A 10,312-nucleotide genomic window follows, 5' to 3' on the forward strand; every position below is an offset into this window, starting at 1 on the left:
AACAAACAGAGCCAGTTGAGGAAGCAGCCAAACTTGAGGTGGGCTACACAAATCAATGTCCGGAATTATCACGTATCTTCCTCTGAAGAATCAGTCAAACATTCTCGAAACTAAAAACCAAAACCATATAATCAATATACTGACGATATGAACAATCTTTACACACACACACACACACAAAAACATCTATTAGTTATCGTGTAAACTGATTTTAAAGCTACACAAATCCAGATACCAAGATTAATAATGCAATCGCAACAGCTGAATAACTTATATATAACCTGTGATAACTGATCTCAAGCTACACAAATCCGAATTAATAGTGTGCATAACAGCTGAAAAAGTTAGATCCTATTTTATCCTCTCGACTGTACCCATTTGATCACTCAGAATGCACATGGAGGCTATATTGTCCGGAGAATAGTCTGAGTTTCAGCTAAGAATACCCTGTTACTCCTAAAGACTGTGAAAAGGAAAGCATCATGGGTGCATGGAAAAAACAGAAGGGGTCCATGTGGTTGGAGACTCGATCTGGATTTTATCATTAAAGCTTGTGGAGAGACTAAATAGCATTTTGCCTTCTAGAGAAGAAACTTTCTTAATCAGGTTAATGAAATCAAGACAAGTAGAAAACTAGAGAATTTGTAATATTATATACTTCTACCATGACTATCCTAAAAAATGCAGCTTAATGAATGTATTTACTGACTTTGTTTTGTATCCATCCTGGGTCAAAGTGTTCCTTTAAAGATTCCTCTCTCCTCTTATCCCTTTCAATAGAAGGGAAAAAAGAAGAAGTCACTTTATTCATATCTGTTTTTATATATACATACACATGCAGACCAACTACTCTGTCCTTCACCATATAAATACATCTCATATACCTACTTTCTTCCTATCCTTCTTTCTCACTGTTTCGTCGGATTCTCACATTTTATCTCTTCCAAAATGAATATTGCAATCGAACGCAACCCTTCAAGCAGAAAGTTATCTGACCTTGGAGTCATGTCATGGCCTAAGTAAGTATCAAACATGCACAGACTCTCCTCCTGTCACTACTAACCACAACGGTTTTCCCTTTTTCCATTCTTTATAATATTGGTAATAACATGATGAATTTCTCTGACAAATAGATGGTCTTGTCAGCCCGGGAAATATGCATTGGTATTTGAAGAAAGAGAGACATGCTATTTAGTGAAGGGAAAGGTGAAGGTGTATCCAAAAGGGTCATCTGAGTTTGTAGAGTTTGGTGCAGGAGACCTTGTGACCATCCCCAAGGGACTTAGCTGCACTTGGGATGTATCACTTTTCATCGACAAACACTACAAGTTCGATCCTCCTACTTCTCCATAATTTTTCCTAGTTGCAATGTAGTTTTGGGTTAGTCTTTATCACCATGAAGCCTAAAAGACTCTATATTCAGACCCAAAAAGATAAAGCTTAGATAACATATAGAGCCCTACCTAGATTATGTTTTCAGATGTAACTTCTTTGTTTGTCATAGAACAAAAAATTGGCAAAGATTATGTTTTCAGATGTAACTTCTTTGTTGTCAGAGAACAAACAATTAGCACATGCCAATATTCGTGTCACTTTGAAACTTCTATTTATCCACACAACAGTAAATCAAATCACACGTAAAGGTCTCTACCTAGTTCAAATAGACTAGGGTAGGGGTTGCTGAATGCTGATCATAGGAGTAAATGTACCCATAAGCTTCTGACACTTAGTTTGAGTTAACAAAAGATGTAACTCACTTTAGACTACGATCTGCATAATAGAGTGATGGTTAGTAAAATAGATATTGTGGGTTAACTATTTACTGTATTTTTTCTCAACCTAGATATTGTTCTTTATTCTTAAAAAGGTCTTTATCAAAGATACTTATCATGAGGCCATTGGTTACTATCACTAAGAAAAAACAAATAAAGAACACCTTTGAATGTATTAATATAACATGGGAACCAAATAAATGTGAAAGCATATATTCTAGCAGTATTGCTCCCTGACTAGATAAAGTAGAAGATTATGTAATCTTAAATCTCACATACTAAAAATTAGTAGCAGTAGCATCTGGTACGCCATCACCAATTACTTGTGCTGATTATATAAAAATGGAAGATACTAATTCGGCTATACAAAACAAGAACTATTACACATTTGTTTTTAATTTTTTATGGAAACACAAATCTCTGATAGGCATGTATTCTCAACTTACAGAATATGCATAGTTATCTCAAGTAAGGGGTGTTTTCTAACTTCTAAGTTCCAAGATAATTGAAAGCTAACCTTTAGGATTTCAGGACGATTGAATTTATTTGATGACCAATCAAGACCCCTTGTCAAAATATCAATTTGGTCCATGAACCCAAAAAAGGGAAGGCAGCAATAAGCATCCTCAAGAGCAATGGCTTCTCCTTAACTCTCCACCGGCGACTAGCTTTTCTTTCAAACTGTTGTTTTGGACGAACATTCTCGTTTGCCGAATAGCCATTTCTAATCTCCCTTAGCGTGTCTAAATCATCCCATCCTCCATAGACAGTACCCATGCTGTTAGAATCAGCATCTCCTACCATCCATGACTTGTATCCTCCCTTATCCACATCACCCCTCATGTTTTCTCCTTGCTTAGCTTTCCTTCTTCTTTCACTACCTACACTCCCAGATCTTGAAAATGTATCTCTTCTGCTTCTTTTCATAGGTCTAATGCTTGGCCTGCTCCAGACCTTACTAACCACAAGAGACAACACAGACTGTACAAAAGGAACTGCTAATGCCATTAAACCCGCGTTTGAATCTGTTCCAAGAAGCATAGAAATGCCAATGGGTGCAAGCATCCAACTCAAAGTCCTAAATACCTGCAATTACAACAACAACAACAACAACAAAAACCCCTAAATTGGCTAAACTAGAGCTAACAACAACCACTATGAATCAAAAGTGAGCCACTTTACTGATTAAAATTTCCCAAAAGAAGAAGCAAATACCTCAAAAACCATAGTCCAGTCCTCTTCTTCTTCAACCATCCAATCGTCATAATCGTCATCATCATCATCGAACCACCACGGCTTCTTCTTCTTCTTACGGTTCCCGAACTGGAATCGAGCAAACCCTTCGTCGCGGAAAAGCTCCTCCTCCCAGCTAGGTCCGCGGGAGGCGCGGCAATCAAAGGAGCCCCGGCTCAAGATACTTGGGCAGAGATCAAAATCGCAGTTCATAGAACAGAATCTGCCTCTGACGACGCAAGAAGAAAGCTGAAGATACAGCAGATTCGCCATACACAATTGATGATTATTACCGTTTACATTAAACTCAATTCAGAAGAACCAAAACTGAGAACGAAAATAAAAAATAAAAATCAAATCTTTCCCCTCCACAAACACAAACTCTCTGTTCTTCGCTTTAATCTCTGCGAATAAGAACAGTGATGGAGATTGAAACCAAACCGAACTTCAACTATCGAATCAATAGTTATTACTTAAACCGAAATCAAAGCCTAAACCAAACCGGAACTTAAATTTCTTGGTAAAACACCAAACCAGCCGAGTTAAAACAAAATCGAAGAAGACATCATGGTATATGAAAGAAACAAAACGTGTTTAGGCTCTTTGACACTCAAATCATGATAATCTTCAATTACGTAGAGCAAACGTAAGAATTTACTTGCAGTGTTTATCGTCTTACCTCTTATTTCGTGTATAACTTCCAAAGGAAAGTTACACTTGACATATACATATCTTATTATATTGCTCTGATTTATTTATCTTTGGTCAATTAATTAGAAACTCCAATTTACTCGCTCGATCGCCGCCATGAAACGTGTTTATTTCTCAATTAGCTAGTACGTGGCATTGATAAAAAAATCCACTTGTAATAATCTCCTTATTCTTAGGGGGATATAAGTTTTCATGACTATGAGTGGTAGCCAAACCGTTATTTTTCTCATCTCTATAATTGTAAGTCTGTACTTATTAGTACATGCATTTACCATAAACTTCGAAAATAATAGTGTAAGATTGAGCAACAATCTCAAATGGTCATATATATAAAGGATATAGATCAATTCACGTTATATTGCAAGTTAATGAAACTTAACACTTATAAACTTAATCGTTTAATTTCTTAACTAGTTCGTTAGCTTTGACTTGGATCCACCTCGTAAGCAAGATCCATATAGTAAGGAAAAAAGAAAGTGTTTAGAAGCTTTAAGAAGCAAGTTCAACATGTGAAGGCGGCAAAGAATGGGTATTGTACCCGACCCACTATCTCCATCTCTATAAAAAGGACCTCAAGTACGAGAGAACACACCAAAAGCAAGAGAAAAACAGAAAACAATACAAAGATGAGAACATTCCGGTTGATGATGATCTCTCTCATGCTCGTTGCGATAACAACAACATCCGGTGTGGTTGGTGAGGGGACCGACGTGGTTTATGATGGCGAAGGAGATCCGGTTAAGCCCAACGTGCCGTATTACATCAGCTTCATGACGTCGGACTACAACATGTGGATATGCCGAATGAAATGGGGATCTACTGATCCCAACTCATGCCCACAACAACCGTTAATGGTCACCAATCCAAACATGTCAGCACCCACACAAGTTATGTTTGTATTGCTATCCAAGTCAGATGTTGTACGTGAATCAGCCAAGCTTAAGATCAAGTTCGTGAATCCCCGTCACTGCGGTGAATCCGGGTTTTGGAGAGTTGTCCAGAGAGGCTCTTTAGAAGGTGAAGTAGTCCTCAACGGATCTAAGTCTAAGTCAAACAATGACAGTACGTTCGCCATCCATAAAACTAACGAATACTACAAGTTCACTTTCGGTGACGACGACAGCGGTGACTATCAAACCTCTATCAGTTTGAGCAACGAATATCCAATATATAGGTTGCTATCGAAGAGGTTGTCTGGAGAGATGGAGATTTATTTTTACAAGAACATGAGTACTATAAGTTAAGGCAAATTTTCACTGGCCTTTTTGATGTAATGTTCTCTTTTCAAAATCAAAACAAAACTTGTTGTAAGAACATGAATACGCAATAACAAATTATATAATAACACAAGAAAGAACAAAACTTGGAGTCATATCTTAAGAGAATGAAGAGATCATAAGTTGGTTCATTAATTTGTTGCGTATTGGATGTTATTACTCTACTTTAAGTTGCTTTCTCTTCCCAATATATTACTAAATGTGATTTGCCAAAAAGGTTACTCGTCTCTTGTAAATTAAAATTTGTTGTAAATCATGATATTGGCTACGACTACGTGACGAAGGAACCAAAATCATTTAGAAAAAAAAAAACACAAGAAAAGAACAAAACTCGATCGGAGTTATCCTAGCGGAATAAAGAGATCATACGTTGTATTGAGTTACATTGTGACACGCTTTTGTGGGTGTGTGTGTCAGCAGAGGAAGCGCAGATTGACTTTGTTCTCGTCGTGTCACGGTTTTCTAGACCTTTGAGGAACCATCTGATTGCAAGGTGCTCTGAAGGATATAGGTCATAAACGAAACTAGAACCATGGCTACGGCTATCATCAGACCTAACCTGCTCAATATATATATAGCAGAAACTAACCAGTTAGTATACATAAACAAGTAAAACAAAATTTCATCTTGACAGGTCCAAATACACTCAAATCCAAGAACAAAGAATCATCAACATTTCTTTATCTTGGGTCAATAAGAAAGTCCACTCCAAAATTACTCCCTCGATCGCCGCCATGAAACGTGTTTAATTTCTTTACCAATTAGCAAGTGGCATTGAAAAAAAAAAACACTTGTAATCTCCATATTTTTAGGGTGGGGGGGGGGGGGGGGGGAAGTGTTTATGATTGGTATCGAAGCCATTATTATCTAAGTCTTTATAAATGTAAGTTTGGATTTTTTACATGCATGCATTCACCATCTATATGTGAGAAGAGTCTTACATAGGAAGTGACGTGAGATAAAAGTTAAAAACATTGAATGATATTATGTGGCCAATTCATTGACATTGTCAATTGGTTGTATATAAAAGTCACATTATTTATTTATGACATGTTTAGTCATCATTCTCTTCGTGAGCTAGCAAATATCATCAATTCATCATCTCAAATGGTCATATAATGTATATAAAGGATATAGAATCGAATTCACGTTATATAGGAAGTTTACGAAACATAACACTAATAAGCTCTTGCGGAGCGTGTTTAATTATTTCTTAACTGGTATGTATGTAGCTTTGACTTAGATCCACCTCGTAAACAAGATCCAGATAGTAAGGAAAAAAGAAATGTTTTAGCAGCTTTAAGAAGCAAAGTTCAATATGTGAAAACGAAAAAGAGTGGGCATTGTAACCGACCCACACTATATTAATCTCTATAAAAGGAACTAATCAAACACAAGAACACGAAAGCAAGATAGAAACAGAAAACAACACATAAGATGAAAACATTCCGGATGATGATGCTCTCTTTCTTTCTCGTTGCGATAACAACAACATCTGGTGTTGCTGGTGAAGGGACCGACGTGGTTTACGATGGCGAAGGAGATCCGGTTAAGCCCAACGTGCCGTATTACATCAGCTTCATGACGTCGGACTACAACATGTGGATATGCCGAATGAAACGGGGATCTAGTGATCCCAACTCATGCCCACAACAACCGTTAATGGTCACCAATCCAAACATGTCAGCACCCACACAAGTTATGTTTGTACTATTGTCCAAGTCAGATGTTGTACGTGAATCAGCCAAACTTAAGATCAAGTTCGTAGATCCCTCTCACTGCGGTGAATCCGGGTTTTGGAGAGTAGTTCAGAGAAACTCTTTAGAAGGTGAAGTAGTCCTCAACGGTTCTGAATCAACGTCAAACAATGACAGTACATTCGCCATCCATCAGACTAACGAATACTACAAGTTCACTTTCGCTGACGGTGATCGTGACTATCAAACCACTATCAGTTTGAGCAATGAATATCCAATATATAGGTTGCTATCGAAGAGGTATTCTGGCGAGATGGAGATTTATTTTTACAAGAACATGAGTACTATAAGTTAAGGCAAATCTTCCTTCTGATGTAATGTTTTCATTTCAAAATCAAAATAAAACTTGTTGTAAGAACATGAATACGCAATAATAAATGTTATAATAACACAAGAACGAACAAAACTCGGAGTCATATCTTAACAGAATCAAGAGATCATACGTTGGTTCATTAATTTGTTGCCTATTCATATAATTTCTCTAATTAAAAAAACACAAGAGAGAACAAAACTCGGAGGATAAGAATAAAGAGATCATAATTTGTGTCATGAGTAACAACATTGTGACACGCTTTTGTTTGTTTGTGTGGTGTGTATGTGTGTGTCAGCAGAGGAAGCAGATTGACTTTGTTCTCGTCGTGTCACGGTTTTCTAGACCTTTGAGGAACCATCTGATTGCGAGGTGCTCTGAAGCATAGGTCATGAACGAAACTAGAACCATGGCTACCGCTATCATCAGACCTAACCTGCTCGATATGTAACAGATACTAGCCAGTTAGTATATTATAAACAAGTGAAACAAAATTTCATCCTGACAGGTCCTAATCCACTCAAATCCAAGAACAGAAAGTATGATGAATCAACAACAATTTATGAGAATGAAAAACACATTCCCAGGTGATTTAAGACCAAAGAGGAACATAAGCAAATGATTTAAGATTTCCTTATCAGCGGAAAGTTATGGGTTGGTTCTTGATGCTAATGATACAGCCAATATGAAGAAAGTTACCTCAAAAATAAAGCGGTGACCCCTAAAACGTAGGGCAAAGAAATGGCAGCAACAGCCAGAAATGCCATCCCTAATCCATAATAGCATGTAGTAAAGTCAAAAGACGCATCTCCCCGCTGATGACCTGTTGATTTGTCAAGCAAGTTAGTGATAACCAACAAAAAAAATGAGAAAGATATTTGTGTCTCTGGGGCTATATAGTTCACAGAATGAGTAGACTTGGCGAAAGAGAGAGAGAGAGAGAGAGAGTAAATTATGGTTTTTATACATTGTTTTCCAGAGAATGCCAAAGATATTGATATCATGATTTCAACATGCCCATACCTTTTCCCGAATCATCCAATGACGACTCTGTTTGTGATGCAAGAGATCCTGTTTGAACTGCAATATTCTTGCCATATTGATACACTAGAAGTAGAAAGCTACCATATAAAAGGAAGAAGATTGTGAATGTCCACTCATATAACAAAATCAAGCCAGTCCATGGCATGATCTGCCTTGGCACAAACATAAAGGAAACGCCAATGGATATCAAAGCAGCCACAAAACAGACTGCAACTGAAACTGCCCCCAAGTATTGAGGAACCTTAGAGTGTGAGCCAGTGTGGAGCTGTAGTGATAAGAATTGAACATAAGAAATAAATTTTCAGCTTTAAAAAAAGCAAAAAGGCAGGTAAGTGGGCAATTATGAGCTAAAAACAGTCTGGAAAATGAAAACTAACTTGATAGTTGGGGTTCATGGTAGACAATGTTGATACACCGCTATAACCAACTGTTCCATTAGATCTAACTTTGTAATAAAGATATTTGATTTGAATGCATAATGAGCTCCTGCACATTGAACCCAAGAAGTCACGTCCCTGCAGTATAAAAATGAATTTGAGATCCAAAAGAGATGAATTTAGCTGAGATGAAAGAAATGGTTGGGTACAACATGAAGTCTAACCTGTACGGAACGATAAAGGCAGAACAAAAGCCCACAAAGTGGTAGCAAGAAAAGGAACTTGACCATGAATTCATCATTTGGGGTCCTTCCACCTCCAGTTCCAGGAAGAGTCTCCTCAAGCCTTACCCTAATGCTCTGCAGTTTCCCAGATGAAACATAACTTAGCATATCACTCCAACGAACTCAATTTTCCAGAAATAATGAGAATAAATGTACAATCACGAACAGGAATACCTACATGCCACGCCTCAACAGGTTTCACGAGCCATGCTGTCCACCAGTCCCAAGGCTTAAGAGGGCCGAGAGTGTAGTGAATAATGTGAAGCTTGCTGTCATCGACCATCCACTACATAAATAATGAGAATCTTAAGCTTCTAAATAATCAAAACTAGGCCACACACATTCCAGCTCACATCACTTAGCTTGGGAAGAGATAGGTAAAAGTAACATCAACAGACATGAAATCAAAATAAAGATTAGCTTAAACACAAATTTCAAATTGAATATACCTTGTTAGCAAGCATATAAAGACCAACATCTGCATTGTATAACGTAGATAGCCTTTCCATTTTAGGAACTGGTCTGGTCTTCATGGCTTCAGGGGACAAACTAGGATCAAAAACACGAGCATTCGGAAAGTCTGGATAATAGGAATTCAAGAACCCTTGATCTCCACCAGTATAAGACGACAAAGTCTTCACTTTCTTCATCATATCATTGAACAAAGCTTCAGAGGGCTCAACAACCATAACCCCAGAGTTCAGCCTCTCAGAGTGCTTCAGATTAGCACAAAACTTGGAGCACTTAAACATATCATCAATGTTCTTTACCACAATAGTATCAGCATCTAGATACACAACTGTAACAAAACAAAAACAGTGACATATAAATATAAACACATGGAAAAAAGCTCTAATTTTGCAGAACACAAATCACTTACCTTTCTTGTAATCAGTCATGTTAAATATTTTCAGCTTAGTGTAAACACCCCAGAATCTCTTGGGATGAACTTGGTTTGGATTTGCCAATAAACTAATCTTCTCTATCTTCCATCCATCAGCCTACATATAATCAAAAATCTAGCCTTTAATAACTCAAACATAGGAAAGCCTTCTCTTTTTTTAGATCTTTTAAAGCTTCTAGGAATAGAAAGGTTATAACCCAAACCTTGAGTAGCTTCTTAGAGTAGTCTGAAACACCATCAGAGACCAATACGACCATGTCCTTGTTGGATCCAGTGTCTCGGATCGATTTGCCCAATACCCTAACACCCAATAAGAACTCATCTCCATACAAAAGTGTGACGTAAGCTTCCTTAGTTGATGCGGATCCAAAAGAAGACTTGAATTGGATTGAAAGAAGCGTGATTGAGAAGAGGAGAACCCAGAAACTCGAGTTGAGTCTCATCATGGATTCGGGATCACGTGACAGTAGTAGTCCAGAGCCGGGCCTTGAGAGTTGAGAAGAAGAAGCAAGTCAATGCATTTGCTTCGGCTCTCGCTGTAATAAATACTGAATCGGTTCAACCGGCGGCGAATTTTCATTTGGCCCATTGGTTTCAGACACTTGTGAAATAGACTTGAGGTAACTGGTTCGATTCCTCAGTA

At 37.7% G+C, this 10,312-nt stretch overlaps 3 protein-coding genes and 2 pseudogenes across 8 annotated transcripts; 3 read left to right on the forward strand and 2 right to left on the reverse strand.

Annotated features, from left to right (window-relative positions):
• Positions 1-739: 739 nt before the first annotated feature.
• Positions 740-3,447, reverse strand: LOC104764057 (uncharacterized). 4 transcript variants are annotated; one of them, XR_763715.3, is made up of 4 exons: positions 2,988-3,441; positions 2,290-2,858; positions 1,652-1,770; positions 740-1,359 (listed from the first exon to the last, which is right to left on the reverse strand). XR_763715.3 is itself a non-coding variant. In XM_010487497.3 (2 exons), exons 1-2 carry the CDS (start codon positions 3,276-3,278, stop codon positions 2,343-2,345), a joined length of 807 nt encoding a protein of 268 aa, XP_010485799.2. In that variant the 5' UTR covers positions 3,279-3,441; the 3' UTR covers positions 2,075-2,342. The 4 variants fall into 4 exon arrangements, 1 of the variants encoding a protein (XP_010485799.2); XR_763713.3 differs by lacking the exon at positions 1,652-1,770 and having other exon boundaries at positions 2,988-3,447; XR_763714.3 differs by having other exon boundaries at positions 740-1,770; positions 2,988-3,447.
• Positions 860-1,541, forward strand: LOC109130742 (uncharacterized). The gene is made up of 2 exons (XM_019240678.2): positions 860-1,019; positions 1,134-1,541. The coding sequence occupies exons 1-2, from the start codon at positions 949-951 to the stop codon at positions 1,351-1,353; spliced, it is 291 nt and encodes a 96-aa protein (XP_019096223.1). The 5' UTR covers positions 860-948; the 3' UTR covers positions 1,354-1,541.
• Positions 3,448-4,289: 842 nt separating the features above from the next.
• Positions 4,290-5,078, forward strand: LOC104764058 (kunitz trypsin inhibitor 6 pseudogene; annotated as a pseudogene). Its single transcript, XR_015591544.1, has one exon. The product of XR_015591544.1 is annotated as a kunitz trypsin inhibitor 6 pseudogene (transcript).
• Positions 5,079-6,413: 1,335 nt separating this feature from the next.
• Positions 6,414-7,141, forward strand: LOC104764059 (kunitz trypsin inhibitor 6 pseudogene; annotated as a pseudogene).
• LOC104764060 (inositol phosphorylceramide glucuronosyltransferase 1) lies at positions 7,117-10,239 on the reverse strand. 2 transcript variants are annotated; one of them, XR_015591582.1, is made up of 9 exons: positions 9,873-10,177; positions 9,646-9,766; positions 9,215-9,564; positions 8,944-9,051; positions 8,706-8,840; positions 8,482-8,590; positions 8,084-8,369; positions 7,760-7,883; positions 7,117-7,496 (listed from the first exon to the last, which is right to left on the reverse strand). XR_015591582.1 is itself a non-coding variant. In XM_010487502.3 (9 exons), exons 1-9 carry the CDS (start codon positions 10,113-10,115, stop codon positions 7,355-7,357), a joined length of 1,647 nt encoding a protein of 548 aa, XP_010485804.1. In that variant the 5' UTR covers positions 10,116-10,239; the 3' UTR covers positions 7,117-7,354. The 2 variants fall into 2 exon arrangements, 1 of the variants encoding a protein (XP_010485804.1); XM_010487502.3 differs by having other exon boundaries at positions 8,482-8,619; positions 9,873-10,239.
• Positions 10,240-10,312: the final 73 nt, after the last annotated feature.

Source organism: Camelina sativa, chromosome 19 (genome assembly GCF_030686135.1).
Source record: "Camelina sativa cultivar CO46 ecotype springtype chromosome 19, ASM3068613v1".
Lineage (NCBI taxonomy): Eukaryota > Viridiplantae > Streptophyta > Magnoliopsida > Brassicales > Brassicaceae > Camelina > Camelina sativa.

Excerpts from the sequence above, each read along its gene's own strand:
- LOC109130742 (XM_019240678.2), top strand. The coding sequence starts at position 949 with ATGAATATTGCAATCGAACGCAACCCTTCAAGCAGAAAGTTATCTGAC. Across the intron at positions 1,020-1,133 it reads GGAGTCATGTCATGGCCTAA|ATGGTCTTGTCAGCCCGGGA; the intron begins GTAAGTATCAAA and ends TCTGACAAATAG.
- LOC104764057 (XM_010487497.3), bottom strand. The coding sequence starts at position 3,278 with ATGGCGAATCTGCTGTATCTTCAGCTTTCTTCTTGCGTCGTCAGAGGC. Across the intron at positions 2,859-2,987 it reads ACTGGACTATGGTTTTTGAG|GTATTTAGGACTTTGAGTTG; the intron begins GTATTTGCTTCT and ends TTGTAATTGCAG.
- LOC104764060 (XM_010487502.3), bottom strand. The coding sequence starts at position 10,115 with ATGATGAGACTCAACTCGAGTTTCTGGGTTCTCCTCTTCTCAATCACG. Across the intron at positions 8,620-8,705 it reads GCCTTTATCGTTCCGTACAG|GGACGTGACTTCTTGGGTTC; the intron begins GTTAGACTTCAT and ends TTTATACTGCAG. Across the intron at positions 7,497-7,759 it reads GTCACCGCTTTATTTTTGAG|GTTAGGTCTGATGATAGCGG; the intron begins GTAACTTTCTTC and ends CATATCGAGCAG.